The sequence below is a fragment of the Stylophora pistillata genome, chromosome 8 (assembly GCF_964205215.1).
Source record: "Stylophora pistillata chromosome 8, jaStyPist1.2, whole genome shotgun sequence".
Lineage (NCBI taxonomy): Eukaryota > Metazoa > Cnidaria > Anthozoa > Scleractinia > Pocilloporidae > Stylophora > Stylophora pistillata.
The window spans coordinates 25,990,436-26,013,093 of NC_142526.1; the positions used below are offsets into that span (position 1 = coordinate 25,990,436).

The 22,658-nt window shown below is 38.5% G+C and overlaps 1 protein-coding gene across 1 annotated transcript; it reads right to left on the reverse strand.

Annotated features, from left to right (window-relative positions):
* Positions 1–439: 439 nt before the first annotated feature.
* Positions 440–22,654, reverse strand: LOC111334320 (guanine nucleotide exchange protein smcr8a). Its single transcript, XM_022940021.2, has 32 exons — positions 22,512–22,654; positions 21,886–22,430; positions 21,220–21,305; positions 20,216–20,288; positions 20,034–20,116; positions 19,135–19,180; positions 18,899–18,995; positions 17,960–18,003; positions 17,711–17,815; positions 17,061–17,211; positions 16,666–16,718; positions 16,139–16,191; positions 15,221–15,287; positions 14,247–14,304; positions 13,330–13,396; positions 12,815–12,893; positions 12,053–12,165; positions 11,153–11,716; positions 9,682–9,746; positions 8,050–8,158; positions 7,185–7,238; positions 6,831–6,890; positions 6,524–6,584; positions 5,340–5,396; positions 4,840–4,884; positions 4,315–4,346; positions 3,437–3,520; positions 3,270–3,309; positions 2,800–2,859; positions 2,401–2,464; positions 1,450–1,485; positions 440–1,208 (listed from the first exon to the last, which is right to left on the reverse strand). Exons 2-32 carry the CDS (start codon positions 22,093–22,095, stop codon positions 1,117–1,119), a joined length of 2,808 nt encoding a protein of 935 aa, XP_022795756.2. The 5' UTR covers positions 22,096–22,430; positions 22,512–22,654; the 3' UTR covers positions 440–1,116.
* Between the last annotated feature and the right edge of the window lie 4 nt (positions 22,655–22,658).

Sequence of the window (22,658 nt, forward strand, 5' to 3'; positions counted from 1 at the left end):
TCGTCTCATCAGGATCGTAGCCATTAGTTCGGTTCCACACCGTTTATTTGGGATAACATTCGGCCACAAAATGCGTGGGATACGCCGAAGGCTTTGGGCGTGAAATGTGGAGGGTTTTGATAAATCCTTCGCCGTCAAGCGCCAACATTCTGAACCATTCACAAGAATTGTCAGGACGCAGCTAAGACAGCGTAACAAAATACCTTTGGAATACCTCTTGGGTTACTGGGCTAATTCACGACAGTCTAATCTTTTGATTTAATCTGTTTCTGTATTGATGACAGCGCCGCACTTAATCGACATTTCTCATCTGTTTCCATCTTGTCGCATGCAATGAACACATTTCGCCCCGGCCCGGCAGGGTAATAACAGTAAACTGACCGTGAAGGACTAGGGGAAGGATGTGCAAGAACAAGAAAAGGAGAAATCGAAGGACACGTCATTGAACCCAGATTTAATTTCAAAGATAGTCTTATAAGAATACATTGTATTTTCTACGAGACTCACAGAAATACAGTTAAAAATTTTACTGGGCCCTCTGATGATTTAATAAATAATAGTAACATGCTGTGTATGAATTCTTTGTAATGATATTACATATTCTCTTCAGTAACAATTTCTCTTAAGAAAAATATTCGATGGCCTTTTTAATTAAGAAAATAAGATTTACATAATTTAAATTTAAAACGATATTTTCAAAATTAAAAATTCTACCTAATATCTACTGTAACACATTCAAACAATCATAAGCGTGCAAAAAAGCACAAGATAATTGAAATGCATTAAACCCAAGCTTTGCCGGTTGATTCAAATAGTTTCATACGAAAACAGCAATCCTGTGAAACTAATTAATAATTAGACCACATTTATCAATAAGATAGCGTTTCACATGGTCCTACTTATCAAAACGCGTTCGACCGTTTCCCGCATGTTTCATGCGAAAAAGTCGGTTAAAATACCACACAATTTTTAGCTTTGTTAAACCACATATTGCACTCCAAACGCCATGCAGCAAGTAGCGAAAGGTTCCATGCCTTCAAGGGGCAAAGCTAACCGTCTAAAATCATAAAAGAAAGGGAACGAGTAGAGTTCTTAAGCTGAAGATGAGTTTGAGATTCATGTAGACTCTTGGGACTTCACATTATGGAATACAACACACTTAGACGGATCGGTGCAGATCAGTAATGATCTCCTCTCTGAAGCAGAATCTAAAAAAAAAAAAAAAAATAATGACAATCAGTGTACGTGTTCTCACCGACGGCATTTTTGCTAGAGAAAAATGGAGCAAAGAGTACTATGACCTGTTCATGATAAGAAATAACCATGTGACCCTTACGAGGTAAAATGAAATTAAAAGGAGTATAGGAAATAAGACTGAATATTAAGGTTTTGACGGGAATGAACCCGTTGAAGACGTCTTTATTTAGCAGAAAAGCGTTGAAAAATCACCTAATTCTGGAGTAAGAGTTCTTTCTCCGACGAAATCTACAAAAAAAATTATAAAAGAGTGGGTTAAAAAGCAACAATTGCCAAATTTCCACACACAAGAAAACACTATAAACGAGTCATTATTGACGAAAAGAACAAATCTAAATTAGATGGAATGACTCGCATTTTTTTATTGGCCTGGGCATATATCCTTTGCGTTCGTGTGCCTAAAATTGCGGGATGGTCGCCTTTATGAAAGGTCACAAATAATTAACCTAATCTAATCTATCAAAACCTAGGGCCCGTTTTTCGAAAGTCCCGTTAATTTAACGGGCCCGATGCCACATTTTAAATTCAAAATTTAAAGGATAGAAAAGCAGGTTCTAGCACAGAAACTAGTCCATTTTGTTTCTTATGCTGATGGTTTTATTGCATCATATTAAAAATTTTAAAATCCCCATCTTGAATGAGAACAGAACAGCTTTACGGGCCCGTTAAGTTACTGGGACTTTCGAGAAGCGGGCCCCAGGCCCCTATTTATTTCACCCGCCCCTCTCAATGGCCGTGAACTCCGGATTGAAAGGTCCGGATAAAAACCTTGAACCAAGTATTTTTGTATGTTCTTGAACAAGACACCTTACTCTTGCAATACCTCTAGCCACCCACTAGTATGAATGGTTACTGGCGCACGGTCAGGGAAACCTGGAAAATACTAGGAAAGGGTAGGGCGGGAGAGGGGACTGTGATGGATCATCGTACCATCCAGGCCTATATGCTATATGCAATGGACAACGGAAAGGTTCCGGAAGTGATGGGAGTCAATCTTGAATTGAGATCGGCCTTATCTTGTCTTTTTCTTCCTTCTCTCTATGTGATTGAAGGGCGAAATACCCTACATTCCACGAATAAGCTGATACACAGATGGTAAGTTTCATTATCCTGCCTGACGGCTAATTCAATATTTAGATTTACCTTGATCCGCAGAAAGGTTATTAAAGTAATCAATCTGCTGTTGCTTGATAAGTTCCGAGAAATACTGAAAAAAAGAAATACAACAACAACGGGCGCCAATTACTCTAAAATTCGAATTGATATAACTGAAGGTTCAAACTGCTCAGACTGGTTGTTGTTTTACTTTGAATAAGCAATGACAGAAAGTAGAAATGGAACTGTTCATGGCAAGTATTGTTTAGTTGTTCGTTGTTGTTTACTGTTCGTTTAATAGTTTCTTGTTTGTTCGCTGATGTATCTGTCTGTTTGTCCGCTCTTTCATTTGCTCGTTCATTTGTTCAGTAAAACGAACTATCCAAGTCCCTTCTTCTTTTAACATGATACAGTTGCATCACTAAACCTAATTTTCTGTTAGTTCACCTGAACTATTTTGGCATCTGAAAAATGAACTCTAAGTCTGCTCAACACCTCCGAACCATCCTGTGAAAAAGATAAAATAAAATGGAAGAAAGTCATACTTCACTGATTTGTGAAAACATACTTCCCAGTACTATGCACGGGACGCGCAATTTACAGCTAAGAACTAAAAAACTTTTTAATAGGATACTTAGATAGAGTTCGCACAAACTTTAAGAAATTATCTTCCCCCTGGGAAATGCATGGCTTTCTGCCACGGGACACAAATAAAAACCTAACATCTTTTAAATGGGTTATTCCAATTTACAGATGAAACAAAGAAAATGTATGAATGTCTCTTACAAAACAAGGATTTTTTTTTCATAGCAAGCGCACGGAAGAGGGAAGAGACTTAAAACATACACATCTGCAAGGCTGGCTATATTTTCAGTGAAAAAACCTTAATCGTCACTTCGAAACAACTAAATCCTCACCACATCAACGATCGCTTGTCCAGACTGCGATTGCTGATCGCTGCACAATGAGTAAAACAGAGAAGGAGTGTGAGGACAAAGTGGTAAAGTGAAAGCAGAGGTAGAAACACAGTTATCGATAGAAATTTACGACATCACTTAGGTGGAAAAGTTTCTTATGAAAATACCTCTTGCAGCAACACCACTGAAGTCCACCAAGACAAGAAGCAAAATAATACACGTAAGCCTTGTTCGCTAGCTCCAAGAAGACGCTGAAAGAAAGAGGAACGATCGAAACCAGGGCACGAGTCAATTACGGCTGCACCTCTTACAATGTTGTGATATTAAATCAAATGATTTAAACCCAGAAGTAACATTCGATTGTGCGATGGGATCGTTCGAGTGAAAGGAGCCCTGAAAAGACTATCGTAAAAGGCAGTGACCGACGCGTCAACCACCTGAGCGGAAGTAGCCATCACAGTAAAATCTGGCACATCACAGCTTACTCTTATAGCCATACATGGCAGTGAAACTGACGATTCAGTTTCCACGAAGCAGATTTCTAAATTCCACCAATAAACAATTCCTGTTGTGATTCTGATGATGAATTATACAGAACCGTCATCGACAGCAGTCCTTTGAAGGACTACTCTCAAAAAGGAAACTTACTGTAAAAAAAAAGCCAATTTCTTGAGTCGAGAAACGATTTTTGCTTACTGCATATCTGGCTGTAATTGCATTCGACGAAAGAGAACGCATTCCCGATCCAGAATGGAGCCAGATTTTGGGGGACAAGGACCGGTCTTGAAACACCAACTTGGCCCCCCTGGCAGCAGGGGTGAAACCAAATAACTTCTGGCAAACCAAAAGCAAGGAGAGAGCTTAGAATCGAGGGTGGTTTCGTCACTCGATCGTTAGCTCGAGTTTGCTTGGCTAGTGTTTCGAACGCACTCCCTAATCTCTGATTAATCCAAGTTCCAATGATACAGTCCGTTTCAGGGAAGATCAAACACAAAATGACAAGTAAAATCAACGAGAAATCTTCGGTTATAAAAAATTTGGTTACCTATGAACAAATGCCACTAACGCTGCATTTGACTGAAAAGAGAACAAAGACGGAAAATTAATTACTTCTGTGGGTTTCACATTGTATAGGGCAAGGAAAACGAGGAGGGTGGGGATGGGACACTGCGTTTTGCGCACTAAGCAAACACAAACATTACTCACAACAAAGGTAGAAATCACTACAAGCCGTAGAGAACGAATTAAGAGCGCATTTTGATCGAGCCAGTTTGGTAAAGCTTAGAACAATGTAATCCCAACGGCAGCCAATCAAAAATGAAGAAAACATATCAAGTGGCCAAAGATGACTCAAAATAAAAACACGCAATTTACCTGAAGCAAGGGAAAAGCGCAAATAACGAAGTCGCGATTGGTTTAAATTTTGCGGTTGGCGCGACCAATCTAAGAGCAGGGTGAAGCAGACCAATGCAATGACAACTTACTTGGATTGAAAATAGCTCTGTCAAGATAAATCCCATTAAATACATTATTGCCCAGTAATATGACGGAAAATCTAAGTTTTACTTACTGGCCACGTGTTGTTAATATTGCACATTGGACGAATATAACATCCCTGTGGATACAACACAAATGGCCCTATTTATTAGTAATGAAAAAGATGTAACCAGTCTCTTATTGATTCACTACTGGCAATGTATAAACTGGAAAATGGCGGAGGCATTCGAACCACAAGGACCGCAGTAAGTGAAGTGATGGTCACGGAAGAAAAACCATCTGAAATATCGGAATAGTTTTTATCAAGGAACGAGACCGACAGATGTTGCATCTCACACTCGTAGTAATGTCACAAATCGTTAGATCTAAATCAGGCCCCGGTTGTTCAAAGGATGAACAACGCTATACACTGGATAAATCTCTATCCGGTGGATAGCGCAGTGCGTTTTGGTAACACTTATCCGCTGGATAGCGATTTATCCGTTGGATAGCGTTATCCGCCCTTTGAACAACCGGAGCCAGATCTTTATAATTCAACCTCTGCATTACTTGCTTGGAATCAGTCAGACTTACCTTGTACTGCGGCGTCACAATACGGTCTGTTTCAAGGTCGAGAATAGAAACAAACCTCTGCAATAAGTAAATATTGACAATAAGGAATTACAACTTTGATTTATGTACAGCTGTCATGTGCTCCCTTGCTAAGCCAAGTAACTGGACCAATTTCAATCCAATAAACTGAATTTCAAATCCAAAAAGCTGAAAACTTGCAATGAGCGCTTAAACTTCCTGAGGGTCGAAAGCGACACTTGACCCTTTCAATCCCAGAAGTGATTAACCTATAACTTCTCCCTTTAACAATCGAAACATTATTCAGCAAACAGGTAATGAGAATTCTCAAACTTATTAAGTAGAAGTTGTTATCTTGATCTAACAGCAAATTGCTGTAACTTATTTACAAGGAAATGTGTAGTAGCTAGAGGGGTAGGCTCGATTTCTGCTGCTCTCTCGGGTCCGGTCTTTCTCGTTCCTCCCCGAGAAGAGACAGCGTGGGTTCGGGAAGGAGCGTGGGTTCGGGAAGGAGCGCGGGCTCCGGTTCCCGAACAGCGGCTGGTAATCGAGCCGACAGAGCTGAATAACGTATACGCATGCGCTAGGTTTTGCCGCGGAAACTCAGAGTCGTTGGTAGGGTTGATTTCCTATTCTGTTGCTTCGAGACGTCGTTTTCCTTGCCGCTTTTCGTTTACGGAACAACCGCAAAAACTTGGTACACCCCCTAAAAATGTTAAAAAATTAATTTTCTCCATAAAACCTCTGGAAATAGGAAAATGCCTTCAACGAAAACAGAGTTCCTCGGTTTTAAAAGTCAGCCCTTATTTTTTCCCGCTAATTTCGCTAAATTTTAGACCTAGGACACTTGGGCCCGCGTTGTTAACCGCATACCCACTGACGTAGCATTTCGTTATTCAGCTCTGCCAATCGAGCCTACTAGAGGGGGGAGTTAGCAACCAGATCTCGGGAGTTAAAAGGTTGAGAGGCCTAAAAGTGATAGAGGGAAAATCATATTTTGAATTGAATGGTCGCGAATTTGATTCTTCTTCAAGAGGGAGAAAAAGTATTTTGAACAGGCATAGATAAATCCTCTTCAGCATTTCCCTTTTCAATCAAATAATACCTGCTGTAACAACCGCACGAGTTTGACAATTAGGCAAAAGCCGATAACTCAAAACAAATGTCATTTTATTGGCACTCTTTACCTTCACAGATTTGGGAATCATGTTGAAATGTTTACTCTTTGCAAGGCCAACTAGTTTCAACCTGTTCGCGACCCACAAAAATGAATATATTTTAGAAATAAGCAATTAAAACTAAATGAAAAAACGCAACCCCTGTTACTTGCCACATCCTCATAAAGAATGTTTTGAGAAAAAAAAAAAAGACATAAAGAAACAAGGAACAAAAAAAAAAGCTTCATCGCACATATTTCTCAAAATAGCCCACTTATTACCTTACTGCTGTTCAGTAAACAAGTTAATAACACCACATGAAACACGTGTTACTTGCCATGCGAGGTCAGCAATCTGTAGAGGTTTGGTTCGCCAAGGATCCACGACCTTTCCATGACTGGAAAAAAAAAATTAGACTCCCATACAACCACATTTCAAAACTGTTCCCGCGACTTTTAAGCTAATCTTATTCGCTACCTTGAATATACACGTTTCTGAGACGAGTTAAGTACCTGGAAGAAGAATTAACTAATTCTGGGGCGCTAGGACACCAAGGTATTGACCATATGGTCGTTGTTTTAACATTTTAACATTTTAATGAACACCAGCAAAGAGAACTTTTGACCTGCCGGTGCCGTTTTGCCTAAGCTCCCCTAGTCTGATCGTTAGATTATCAAAGATAACGACTAACCTCATATTTTCAGGTACAAACATCCACAAAGCAGAGATAACAATTCGCGCGTCCCTGAGGAAGGTCATACAATGACGTACATTAAGCACCTGTCACTCCCAAGATCTCATTCTCCCTACTATCTGTCACACAATTCTTATGATGTTACTTTAGAGAATTTGGTATCTGATCAACTAATAATTCCCTAGTTGATATTTCTCTTTATTATCCAACTACAAATAACGCCATAGAAGAGTACAAATATCACGCGGTATTTGTACTTGTCTATTGTAATACCGGTTAAACAGGTTTTCTCGCATCGCGCAAGCGAAGAATTGGATTGTAGTTAAGAAAAAAAAAGTGGCGGACAATTTGAATCATATTTCCGACGACGAAGAGTCAGAATGGCTGGCAAATATAGATCCAAGTTCATTAGATGAATCGAACGAAGAAAAACCGCTTGACGACCAGAAAATTTCTTCATTTAATGAAGAAAATAGAAACAGCAGCACAACAACGCGCCAATTCCGGTACTCTACAATAGACGAGTACAAATATCGCGTGATATTTGTACTCGTCTATGGCGTTATTTGTACTCGTCTAGGTGTAGTTGGATAATAATCAGCGATACTACACAACAAAACGTCTAATGAGATATATTTATTCTCATCACTTGTCTTCTTGATTTTGTATCGGCCTTGTAGGGAGAAATTCTGTCTTGATCAGTCTTGGGAGTGAAAGGGTTAAGCACCTGTCACTAAAGAAACTGGACTCGAATAAGCTAAATACAGGATTGCAAAGAATGACACAACTCCTTCGTGCATCGACTCAAGCGCTTCAGACAGTGTCAACAAAATTTAGTCACTAAATTTGAAAAAAAACAAACCTTTCATTTCTAGGTTCGGCAAAGACCACCACTGGTCGCCCACAAAGAAGAGCGTACAGCAAGTGAATACCAAAACTTAAGTGGTTTCGCAGGAGTATTAAATTAGAACCTGGCAGAACAAGATTGTAACATGACAGATTAACATGAACAATGACGGGTTTAAATCCTGGTGCAATATATTGTGCGTTGTGAGTGGTTCATAAATTCACTGAATTTATTAGACAGCGGTGATTACTATGTGAGTGTGCGCCACCGCGCCTAGGAATGGCTTGAAATGTCGTGTGCCACTTTGACGCCCTGCAATCCGTTCTAAAAATATATTTCTTTCTCCTTCTCAAAATAGGGTGTTTGACACCAGCAGGTAGTATGCAGGTTGTGTGTTACACAAAACTGGGTAGAGACGGCGATGGAAAGGGCAGGTACTGCGAATTCAACTAACCAAACTTGCGCATTGGTCGAACATGGGAATCAGAGCGATAAAGGAACAGGGGGCTGCCACAGGAAAGATGGAGAGAGCTGATCATTAAGAGCATAGTTGACGGGTTTTACCACCTGATCAATGCTGCGTGGGGCAGAGCAAGGCGAAAGACATGAGTCAACAGTAAGAGAGATTTAGCACCGCGTTTACGTGTATTAACGGCAAGAGTGACCGAGTGATCTCGTTTTTCCCGCCATTTTTCACGTTTGCCGGTTGTGCTTTGCCGTTTCTACGTGAAAGTAACTTGTTTCGTGTTTACCGTATACGCAAAATTTTCTTCACTTTTTCTTTCAAAGAGTGGAAGTTAATTGCCGGAAAAAGGGCACCAAAACTATTCCTTGTAAGTCAGCCATACAGGAGTACCTTCAAATCCACCATGGTGTGAGCTCACGCGAAGCTAAAGCAGTAAGAACCCCATATCCTGTGATGCTTTGTTGGTCCTTTAAAATGTTCAGTTTTTCTGTCATGCAATCTACGTTTTGTTTTTCCAATATAAAAATCCGGGCAGTCCCAACAACTAGCCTTATAGACAACCTTTGACATTTGGGAACGGTTGATTTTATCTTTGTTCGGAAAAAAGGACTTGATGCGACGAGCGCACTGAAAAATCACCCTAAGATCAATGCAACCATAAAATTTACTAATGTAGGTCTTCCGCTTAATTTGTTTGGTAACAATTTTACTTTGCATCCCTAAAAAAGGTGAAACTAAGATTGTTTTATTTTTGGGAACTGTGGTGGTTGGATTAATCGGTCTGTTTTGCGGTCTGCTCAAAACATCATTGATGTTGTAATTTACAACTCCAGCAGGATAACCATTCCATATTTACCCTAAATTCTTGGATTTTAAAGCGGTAAGGTTCGCGCAATTTTACGTGAAACGTGAAAGGGAAAGCTGACGTGTGCCGTTTCACGTAAACGCGATACTAAATCTCTCTAATAGTGCATTCTCCAGGAGGAGAATATGACGTAAGTCAGTCAAATCCTACCAGCTGCTCTATGTTCAATGTAGAAATTAGCATGCCCTGAAATAATGTGCAGCGATCCCATGCTTTTCGATGATTCAAATAAAATCCTTTTGACGACCAAGAAAAAAATACTGATTACACATCGTTCATTTTCGTCACACATACAAGTAAAATCGCATAACACTACCTGTGTATGATGCCAATGGCTGGGAAACTTCTTCTGCAAAACACCTGAGTCGAACCATTTCGGGTCTGGAAGAAAACACATCAAGTCATATCACCAGACGATCTTTACAAATTTCACATCGGACCACACCTCGCCACTTTTTGAACAAATCTGATCTCATCCTTTTGGAAGACAAAATAAATTAACCAGGGGTATCTATGTATACACAAGGATGGAAGCATGAATTAAACATTAAGGTAAATCAAAAGTTGAAAACACATATGACTGCATATATATATATATATATATATATATATATATATATGCAGTTATATATATATATATATATATATATATTACGCATGTATTACGCATGTATATATATATATATATTACGCATATATTACGCAATATATATATATATATATATATATATATATATATATTACGCATGCTCGCTGGTTTACTCTAGTTTGAGCACTCTGGCATGGCTTAGACGATACCACAAAGGTTGGGTCGTTTGGGGTGACCGTCTCGGTTCTCCCCCATCCTAGCATTAGCACTGCACTGATGAGGCCCAGAAGGCCGAAACAGTACTGTCTGCAGTTATATATATATATATATATATATATATATATATATATGTATATAAAAAAGAATTTGGTTATATCAACTAGTTGGAAATTATAAATTGGCCACCGTAAAGAGTTAAAAAGCTGACATTTCGAGCGTTAGCCCTTCGTCAGAGCGACGAACGAAGGGCTAACGCTCGAAACGTCACCTTTGTAACTCTTTACGGTGGCTAATTAACAATTTCAACTCAGTTGATATAACCAAATTACCTTGTTACCCCCACCGACGCAGCACCACAGTTTCTTTAGAACCTTACCCCATTTATTAAAAAATAAAGAGTCTCGAACGAATATACTTTATAACATAACCAAAGTAAAGCGCGCGCTCTGATTGGTCAATTTAGCGTCCCCCATTTGCCCATGGGTGTACGCTGCTGACGTGAGCAAATGCAAAGACTATTTTTACGCGCGCGCTTGTTTTTTCTGGTCACGTAAGATTTGTTAAATAAAAGGGAACTCTTTAGCTACAATGTATCAATGTTATGTTATAAAACAAATGGTAAACACCACAGCGTACACTATTGAGTTATGGATGCACTTGGGAGGTTTGCTAAGCACTCAAGAAGCTAGAGTCGCTCTCGGCTATCGCCTCGAGCGACTCTTACGCTTCTTTCGTGCTTAGCAACCTCCTGCGTGCATCCATAACTCAATAGTGTACGCTGTGGTGTTTGCCATTTGTTAAGTAGTCCGTTCAGTTGAGTGTGAAGATTTGGTTTCTTCTTTCGGTCGTTTCTCGAGTTCGACAATGATGACATAAAGTAGTCCAAACGACAAGTTTGATTGTTTAGCCATTTGCTCCCATAAAATGATAAACAATTACCTGATGCAGGACAAGCACAAGATAATAAAGGAATTCTAACCTTGCGTTATAACGCGATCTTCTTTGAAGCAATTTTTCTTCTCCACTGCACGAGGAAGTTTGTGAGGTATCCAAGCTTTTAACTCTTCTGATCGCATTTTTTCCAAACAAGTTACTCTTCGTGCTTGCATTTCTGGAGGAAACATCCGGGATACTGACAATTGGAACTTTCTCAGTTTTCAGCGGAGATAAATTTTGACCCTGCAAAACCGGTACATCCAGGTTTTTCCTAGGTCTTTTGAGGTGACCCTTTGAATCCGACGACGTTGACAAACTCTCTAAACTTACACTCTTTCCTCTGAATTGACTAAAATGCATCCCAACGTTTGTTTCAGGGGTAACACTTGTTGTTCTACTCAGAGGAGACCCGCTCAGATTCGAAGAGGACTCGTCGCCCATCAAGGCATAATCCGAAAGAGATACAGTCTCAGCGGTCACTCTCCTGAGAGTTGTATCCGAATGAGTGGACATCGCGTCACTGCCATCCGAACGAAGAGATTCAGAGGTGCTGTAACTGTTAAACTCATTTTTTTCTCCTCCTTGCAAATCAGCATGAAATGAACATCTGAAATAAAGCGCGAGACTAAATTTCAATAGATTTCATAAGTGGTTGTAATGAGTGGTTAAATTTCGTGCAGATTGAAAAGGCAAGTGGCAACGACCAGGCGACACTGAATTGGCTTCTTGTTACATGGAAGATTTATGTGAATTCTTTGTCCTCCCGACAGAGTTTTGTCTTCGCAACACATAAGTCTGATATTAATAAAAATAGCCATCCTAATTTAACATTTTGCGACCAAGACCTCGCAAATCATGTCCTCCTAACATTTCGAACTCCTCCGCTTTGTGCCAAAATGAAGAAACAAAAAGATGAAGCAAGTAGGAAACCATTTCGACTCACGATGGTGAAAATGGTGAAAGGGGTCCATCACTTGACTTTGAGGATCCTAAGAACTCTTCCTCGACACAGGACTGAAAAGAGTCCAGGCTGTGCATACTCTCCAAGCTACCACACTAAAATAAAAATGAGGTGGAAAGTCAATAAAGGTCAACCCTCTATACCAGGACCACAGCTCACTTGGGGACCAGCTTTTGACGACTGTGAAAGGGAGGTTTTAAAAAAAAAATTCCTGCCATGAAAATACACCAATGGTGTATTTGATCCTAGTTGTCACTCTGAATTTCTTCGATAGCCATTTATTTTCAATTTCGAAATAATTTGGATATATCAACAAAGTTGAAATGGTAAATTGGCCACCGTAATGATTACAAAAGCTGACGTTTCGAGCGTTAGCCCTTCGTCTGAGCGTCAGCTTTTATAATCATTACGGTGGCCAATTTACCATTTCAACTTTGTTGATATATCCAAATTATTTCGTTACTCCCACCGACGCAGCCCCAAACAGTTTCTTTAGAAACTATCAGCCTTTATTCATTTTCAATATCGGGTGGTCACGTCTCCGTTACGTCTCCCCCCTGTCTCCCCCTGCGAGTCTGCGGGAGACAAATATGACCGCCAGTCACAAAGGATTGAGTAGAGACCTTTCATTGTGAGAACTTAAGCTGTAGTTAGTGACAGGAACCAAATACATAGCTTAAAAGGAAGAATAAGACATTAGGTAGTAACTCGTGAATCATAATGAACAAAGAAAAAAACTCATACAGACGACTTTCTTGTAAGACACTCTTGACTTGGAGGATCTATGAAGGAGCGGCTAGTCCTACGGCTGCTCACACATTTTCTACAGTTTATACACAAAGTGGAGAAAACATGGATATCAGACTTTGAGTGACAGGTTGAGTTGAGGAAATACCCGGCGCGTTTTACTTCTATCTCCGGTTATACAGTAACTAAAAAAACAGCTAACTTTTTGTTTTTTACAAACCGGTTAATGAAAAGGTATCTAATGTATTGATTGAAGCTGAGCTGTAAGGTGTTTAACGAACACTACTAACATTGGGTAGAAGATAGTCCCCTTGGCAGACATTTTTCGGATGTCACGCAACGGCTGCGAATGAGACAAGGTAGAAGAGGATGGACGATGAAAAATATTGTTTTTTTTCCTATACTTTACACTTACCCGTGCGCTCTAGCGCTTCCTTCGCGTTTCCTCGCTTAACTATCAAAAGGCCAAATGGTTGCGGAGAGAACTTAAGCACTGTACGTTACAAACTTACACGTCAATATTGCGGAGAACGTTGCATACTACACTGCGGCCAATTGTCAGAAGAGAGGGAAAGCGATCTATGATGATAGGAAACCAAAAGAAGACAATAACAATGTATTTATCATTGACACTAAAAATGGAGCCACAGTTGCTTGTAGTGGTTTTTTTTTTTTTTTTAAACATTTCACAAGGTTTGAATGCAAGATGATATAAAAAGTTAAATTTTCTTTATATAGTTGGCGGGGTCAGCCGAATGCGTCTTCTAACTAAAGCCACCGCATTATGATTGAGGGTCAGCAGCGTACAAATTACAAGGCGCGTCAACAGACTTAAGCACGGGAAAACACAGGTGAACAGGTCGCAATTGGTTTTAGTTTCGCATCTGATTGGTTGAGAAGTTGGTGTTAGTTTCCTAAACTAATAGCGGGGCTCCCATACCCATGGAATATGGTCAACCTCTTTTCGTTTGGTTGTCAGGTGACTGACCGAGCGTACGTACGTACGTGCCTTCAGATTGCACGGGTAGAGTAGTGGAGACTATCAAAACGAAGGGAGGGGTGTCTCAGGCGAGTCTTGGCAAATGCACATCTTTTATGTTATCATTAATATTACGAACTTGGGAGCTCCGCGTTTAGGCTTGGCTAAATCTATATATTAAAGTAATATTAAATCGAGCGTCGGTAGCAATCCGGGATGGTTTTGGTTTTGCTCCTTATAATTATAATAGTTTCCTTTCCTCTTATTGGTCGTTGTGATTTTACGAAAGTCAATCAATACGGGCTCTAACAGAGCGAAGTAAAGCAAAAAAATGCATTCAGTATCATCTTCGTTTTTCAGTTGATCTTGCACTAAAATGTCCCGCACAAAATCCTTTAAAAAGAGCTACCACATGCGGTGTTTTATGTAAATATCGATTAAAATGCTCACCAAGATGGCTCGTTTCCGTCTTTTCAATTAACAGTGCAGCAGTTTCTCTGCTGTAATGCTAGAAACATAAGGACAGGGAAAATATGGGGTGAGAAGTGAATCCGAGTATTTAAATGAAATGTAGTTAAAGTTTCCGTGCATTGTCAGCCCCTGGCATGCACTGTACAAGAATTCGGGTCCGCAACTGTAGCTGTAGATGGCTTCGAGTGCAAAACCATCAGTTTTAAAGGGTTCAGATTCCTTTTACAAGAAAGAAGAACCCTCTAAAAATTTACCTCAATCACACCATGTGGCTTTGTAGCTCATTTGGTAGTAGCACCCAACTGGTATCTGGGAGGCACGGATTTTAATCTCGTTGAAGCCTGAATTTTTTCAGGCCTCTTTGCTGTAAATGCTTTAATTACAATCCACCGGCAAGGATCGTGTCTTTGTTTGTTCTTCACTTAACCCTTCACACCTTAACATCAAAATGCACATTCTCCATACTATTCTCTATACATTTCCTAAAGTGCTGACGAGGAGAATTTGTTTAACAACAGAGAGCTTCTTTAGTTGGAGATCATTTCCTTTATTCTTGTGACCGTTCTGTTTGATTTAGGGGTGATATTGTAAGGAGAAAATAGATGCTAGTCGCTCTCAGGGTTTAAAGAGTTAAGTACCCAGAAAATTATCCCCGGACTTGAGAGATTAAGTTACCACCTTAAAATGTTTCAAAAGCAAAATACGTACATTAGATTTAGTTACACTATAATGGATAATGGATGCAAGCGCTGTCATCTTTGTAATTCATAGACACATTTGTCACACTGCAAATATTGTTAATATCATTTATACCTACGCTTATATTCAAACATCTTTTTTGCCTTAATTTATATTTATTTATGTTGTGTCCCCTAATTAGCAGAGGTTTTTAACCTAAGCTAGGTTTTTTTTGACACTTTAATAAAGTTTCATCATCATCATCATCATCATACCTTAAAAACACAACGTAGCCTGTTAAGTCCTTCTTTTGCTCCCCACTCACACAGGTCATGTAAATGTCTGAAAGTCATAGCACACAAATAAATATTCATGCCAATAAAAGCACTAGAAAATTCACCCAGACAAGTTTCAGTTGGCAGTGTTTATAAATAAAAAAAAAAACAACATGGAGACTGACATACCATGTATCACGAGATTTGTCCACGTAAAACTTATTGCTAACCATGGATGACAAGGGAATTGTGTAGGGCTCAAGGGAAATTAGAAATTCTGCTACAATTTGCAGCCAGTAAAGTTGTTCTAAAATAGGGAGCAGGTTTCCCTCTGTCAAAAAATAAACTTTTATCAAGAAAAAATGGTGGCCTCATTGTCATGTTGTCCCAAATCACTTTGCCCCCAGTCTGAGTGACTTCACCCCACCTGAAGTGTTGTTCCCCTCCCCCTGAAACTGAATCGAAACTAGACTAACAATGGTTGGGCCAGAAAAAGGGGGCAACGTCTGTCAACAAAAAGTTTTAAGGAGTAACAATACTTTGCACAAGCCAAACAGGTTGTGCTTTGGTCAAAACAATGATTAAAAGTCCCAATGTTAACCAAGCTCTGCATGCAGTCTCAGCTAAAAAATTACCATTTCATATCCATGAGAAAAAGAAGACAACTTATAATTTTGCCATAATGCAAGCAAAAGACAACAAGAGTGGAGTTTTCCCATGCTTTGGTAGTTTTCCCACGCTTTGGTAGTTTTCCTGTTTTTACTTTGAGTTCTCATTGGCCAGTGATGATGTTATCCTTTCTTATGATTGGCTCTTAGTAGTGATTAGACTGGTTTCGGATTTTTAACCGTGAATTAAAAACTATTGTTAGTAATGTAATACCAAATTTTCCACTCTAGCTAAGTAAAACAATCTTACCGTAACTGTTTCATGCTATTAAGATAAGAGGGCAAATAGGATCTTAGCTTCAGCTGTGAAATGAAATAAAAACTGTGATCATTATATGAAACAAAAATAAAATCTGCTGACTCTTGCTAATGAATACCTTGCTAAGCCCTCATGTACAAATACATTCACCTGTTTACCCTAACCATTTGACTGGGTTCTGTCATGTCTGGTGAAAATAATGAGTTTGGATTCGTTAGAGTCTATTTATTTGACATTTCTTTGATCCTGATCAATTATAGGAGGTTGTTTGTTCACAATCCATGTTTAATCCTCCAACCTAAACCAGCATGGCTTATTCCTTGTATGCACATTTAAAATTGAATTATTATATAAAAATTGAGTATCTTTCTGTAGCTCACATTTGGATTTGTTATTTTCCTTTTATTTCAAAATACCCTGTTTGTTCGTTGTTTCAATTTCACACCCTAGTATGGAGATGGTGAGGGTATAGTTGCTGTTAGTCGTATAAGTTCCATTATATAATAATCTGCACTCACATTCAGTTCTTTGTATCCTTTCAGCAGATCTTTGATGTCTGGGAGTGAAATAGCTGTAAAATATGTAAAGTAAATCCATTCAACTTGTAAGAATCCTATCTCACACACAATTGATCAAGAATTAAAGCAGCACTAATCATGCCCATAACTAAAGTAATGAAAATGACCATCATAACTAATATTAATTTCATTTACATATATCCAGGACGTTCTCAAGGTTAAAACTTGACCTATGATTACAATTAGTTTACTCTCACTTGCAATGCCAACTGGCCAAAAATAATATCATTTCAGCTTAGTATATACCACAGATGTGAATGGTGCTCTTTACATTTACTGACTGAACAGGTATTAGATAGGGATCTTTTTAATGACTGAATCTTAATCAAAAGTACCTTTTCGTAATGTTGGCTTTTGGGTTGGCAACTTGTGATCACTTAATTCATGTTTTACCATACGAAAACCCTCAGCATCAGTGAAACTGCGAGTCCGTCCATCTACCAAGTCTTCAAGCCTTTTTAATTGGTGTTCAACCCTGGGGTCATTCTGTATTTTTAAAACAAGGCAACCACATCAAAAATTGCTTTCTTACTTATCCCATTATGTTAAATACAGTGGAACCTGCATTAAGCAGTACCAATTATTAATTAAAATGGTCACCCTGTATTAAGCAGTCATGTTCACCTTTAAATGAGTCCCGATGGTCTGTTTGTATCTTCCACCTGTATTAACAGTCATTTAGAGCAGGACCACGCAGTAAAACTAATTAAGAATAGTATTTCAAGAGAAATGCAATCCATGTTTGACTGACCCAAAAACAATGGTTAAGCCAGTAATATTTTTTTTAGCAAGGTTTTGTATATTAATTAAGTGACCAATGGTGGCATAAAATGACATTTTCATTGGTTTTTAATATTACCCCTATTCCTGTATTAACTGGTTCACCTGTATAAGTCACCCTGCCCTTGATTGTACAGAAAGAACAATTAAGCTTTAATAACTGTACAATTATAAAAAATAGAGTCCATCCTTGAAATCCACTTACCCCTATGTGTGGTCTAAGAACTTCTATCAACTTTTTTGTTTCAGTCACTATTAACTCATATTCCACATTCATGTTCTTCTTTGATTTTCCAGCAACTTGTGAAACCTGTGGCCCAAAAGTTTTCAAGAAATCTAAACATTCAAAATGATTTTGAATTGAATTGGAATGAATGGCTCACAATGTCAAATATGTGTTGCAACTAACAAACAATTAATAATTTGATAAGATTTTGATTCTCTGACACATTACCTTCCATCTCTGACCAACAAGACTGTTGGAAAAGGAATTTTCCACTGAAACAAGATAACATGCGGAACTAATTACAATTTCTTAATACACACCACCCTCAGTGAATGATAGAGTTGTTCTTAAAAGTGTCTCAAAGGATAGAGCCTCCCAGTTAGCTCAAGGGATAGAGTGCTGGATTGTTGTGTGGGAGGTCGAGGGTTTGAGCCCTGGCCGGACCAACACTCAAGGTCTTAAAACAAGTGAGAAGAATATGCTACCTTTCTATATCAAGAAATGGTTAGATACTCTAGTCTTCTCGGATAGGGACAAATAAATGGAGGTCCCGTCTCCTGCAGGGTTAGGGGTAGGAGATCTTAATTTCCCATGCACGAGATTACTGTGTGATGGATGTCCTCCCCTGGGGTGGTTGCTGGGTGGGAGTTGGCCCTGAAAAGCCCCCATGGGGAGTGGTCGATTAACATATATATGTAACTATGTATGTAAGTATAATGATTAAATATCATGAGAAAGCAATTTCTTCAGTTTTTGGGGGAAATGTTTTTGATTGTCAATCTAGTCAACACTCTTCCTCTTTTGCTGTAGGTAAGGTGATGAATAAGCTTGAAAGTAAAAGGCAAACGAAGATTCTTGGTAGAGATCCAAGTTTTCATGGAGCCCATACAAGAAGACTGGTCAGTTAAAATGTCCCAAGTACTCCTCAAAGTTTGCAGGAATCTTCATTCAAATTCTAAACATGCAATTGATTCACACATCTGGCAAATGATCCATCCAGTTCTATTCCAACACATGGAAAAATCTTTCAGGTTTAAATCAGATTCTGATAATAGATCCAAGGCTGAGGAAAATCAATCTGAAACTGGTTTGAAAATTTTAGAACCAAAGAAAACATTAAACATCCCTAGGTACACTTTGGATCATAATTCACATATCAAAACTTACAGATACTTTTCTCCTTTAACAGTAAAACATCACATAAACGTTCCTCTAGGTCTCTTAGGAATGTTATTCTGTTTCCATGCCTAAATAACTGGGACACCTTAAAAAAAAATATTTGAATTGAATTCCTCAGTCATTAAATCAAAAAGACTGGTGAAAGAGATTCATATTTTAAATTATTATGTCTAAAAAGAAATGAGTTTAGCATTAGTTTAATTCAGAGTGAACTGAGACTTCACCTTGGTAAATTCATCCATAAAACTGTCAAGAAAAGAAAACATTTTTCTGCAAAAACAAAAGAGGAAAAAGAGAGCAGTGAGTAAATAAAAATGAGCGTACATGTGCATGTACATTGTGAAAGCTGAAAAAGAGAAAGGTCATATATGGGATAAAACCCTGTTTAGATGACTTCTGTAATGTGACATCAAATGCTCTAGAAAACCAGAGAATTTGAGGAGACTCCAGCACTCTACCAAGTCATTGAAGGTTCTTTTTCATAAACCCTTTTCATTAACAAATAATTGATGATTACTATGATTGTTTTGAATTGTACGCTAATCAGCCAACTGCATGAGTTCACAGGCTCAAGCAGGTGACCAGACTTCAGAATTGAACTGGATTAGTTGAAATCATTATCTTTGCAATACAAATACACTTGAAAGTACAATATCTGAAGACAAATCAATAATTTTACAAACTACTTGTAACTTAATAATCAGAGCTGTCAAAAGGAACGGGCAGCCAGCCAAAGCCCCCAGCTTGTCCTCCATCTTAAGCTGCCTACTTTTACCTCATTTTATCAAAAATGCTAATGAAAAATCGCACAGTTATTGACATAGGGTTGAAGACATTTGCACTGCAGCCATTTCCTAGTTTTGATTGGAGTGGAATGCAATATTTACATAATTATGTACTGTACTAGTAACAGTCTTAAACATGTGATTCAATTCCAAGTTTAGAATTTGCTTGAAAGTTGGTGCTAATTTTGTAGAATACTTGGGGCATGTTCAAACCAAATAGTTCCCTGCACGCAATCATGTGTAATCCAATCAAACAACTTCAGTTGATAACCTGCTCACCTACTACTTCTTTATTTGTCTTCTGCTTTCAACTTATTGACAATGCTGATAATAAATACCTTTTGCAGTGTGAAATGTAGCACATGCAGTAAGGTCTCACAAAGCCACGAGCATGAATATCATAAAGAGTAAAATGGTGAACCTATGAAATAAAACACAGCCTGGTTAATTGTTTAGCCCACAACAAAATAATTAGAGTTGTGAAGAATTTGAGGGGATAAAACCTTGTTATAGAGCTTACATAGGCATAGATTCCATCTTTTCTCTCCGTTAAAAATAGCTGAGTATCTTCAACAATGGAAAAGTTGCTACCCCTGAAGAGATAAAGAGATAAAGAAAAGTCATAATTTAAATTCAAATAAGATTAGATTTAGTTGAACATCTAATGATAAAAATAAGTGAAAGAAGTTTTACACTATGTTTCGATGATGCCATGTCATCATTTTCAAGTGAAAAGAGAGTAAAATTTTGACAACTTAATATATACCGAGCAAGGAAATAAAACGTACAGTATACATGTAAAAAGTGACAAATTTAAGTAAAATTTAAATACATAATTTTGCGCGTATGGAGTCTGATTGTGTGTTCAAGCATGGCCTTTTCTTCTTTATGAATAACATTTCATAAATCAGACAGTCCAGTTTTCCGTTACACCTCTTTAAGACAGAAAAGTTGTTGGTAAGGTCGCCGATGGTTTCCAGACCGTGGTTGTTCTTTAAGTGCTTGCCAATTGCCAAATTCAAATTCAGTTTTATATATTTAATATACTTTGAGTCATTTCACTAGGTGTCATATAAGGAAGATACGTAAGACTTCACTGCACAGAATATATATATCTTATTAACCAAGTGCGAGGGCTGTACTGGGAGAATATTTGCTGCGCTCGGTCCGTACAAAAAAGACTGAGGGCCGATATTCTTCCAGCATGGTCCCAAGCAAGCTTGGTTAATAAGAGATTTATTATACAACTGAAGTTCAAAGGGACACAAGTGCGGTATCATTCGGGACCATTCAGGACAGTGCCCGGTCCAATACTGAGAGAATATTGACCGGCAATAGAGCATTTTGATTGGTTGATTTTAGTTATTGGCCCTTTGACTGCCCGAGTTGTGTAATAAAAAATAATAAAAAACTTAAATTATAAGAACAAGAAGGTAAATAATTAGAGCCAGATGGTAGATCATCCCAACCTCACACAGTTGAACACTTTTAATTGATGAAAATTAAAGTTTCATGTTATCATACCTGGATTGCGTATAGTCCACAGACATTACATGAAGAGCAAAGGCATTCACATCAAAATTTTCTCCAGCATTTTGAGGAATTGTCATCTAATGAGAATGGGGGAAAGAAATCACAAAGCAAAAATGAAACAAAAATTTGTTGCAATGATAATATTTAATAACTTCTAATAAGATGGTTGCACTATGGATTTCTGTCAACAGATTTCAGGGTTTAATCACCTGCTGCAACTCAGCTGTTTGCAATAAAAACAATGACCAAGATGAGCTATTTAATATACAGTCATGTACATCTATTGTATCTGAATCACCTTTTACTAGTGATTTCCTATCAGACCCCTTTGAGGGATTTGATGTTCCCTATAGACTATCACTTCAATCAATCGAACGGGTATGATCTACCTAAATACAGTGCAATCACGGGCTAAAATAGAACGCAACCTCTTATTTCATAATACCAGCTTGTTTTATTAATAATTGGCTCAAATTGCAACTACAAAGTTAAAGATTCAAATCTCACAAGTCACGCTATGACTAATAATAAATCTATCGATCTGCATGTTTACAACTAAATAATCTCTTTGATTTTCTGTATGATACTGAGAATTTGTTAAACAACCAGGAAATTAATCGGGGCCAATAACGGCGTTTTTAATTCTGTCAAACTTACTACTGGCTTAGGTCCTTCATTCTCGGCGAACTCAGCAATCAAAATGAAATCTCCGTTCAGAAGTGATCTTGGCCAAGGGTTAGAGCGTGAAACCCTGTCGCTTGAGTAGCGCAAATTAAATGCAATCTTATCCAAATTCAACCCGCTTGCCATTCCTGAAATTACATTTTGGGTATCACTACTCCACGTTCTTTGGTAGGCACCGTGCATTGTGCTTTTACGAGCCTCATAAACAGGTTTTGTTTATCACAACCGGAGGATCGAGGAGGAAGTCATATTGTTCAGAAATGTCATTTGAGACGCGATTAACCGACTCAATATCGATTTCAGTCGATGCAGAGTGTCGTTTAAGTAGCATTCCTGCAGGAGATATCTTGCACATCTACGACTGGATGCAATTTGAGCCGTGGAGTTCTAAGCCAAAATCTGACAGGAACAGAGATGACACGCACGCGAAGTCCTTGCACATTGGTCGGAACGCGCCTGTCGTTGCCAGCTAATCTCACCACCACAGGCTACCCAAGCTTAAGTGCGAGAATCCGTTCCTGCGCGACAAAAAACTATTAGCGATTACTTAGAGGTAAATTTGAAGTCAACTGAAAAATCAGCATAACTCTTTACCTTACCTCCACATGTATGAGAGTTTTTGGCAGTTTTGCCTGTGTTCTGTCGTTGTTTTCATTAATCACGTGAGACTGGGCTACTTGTGCTTTATCGAAAGCTTGACGTGAATACTTCATGTTACCATTAACATTTCCCAAAGCACCTTTGAA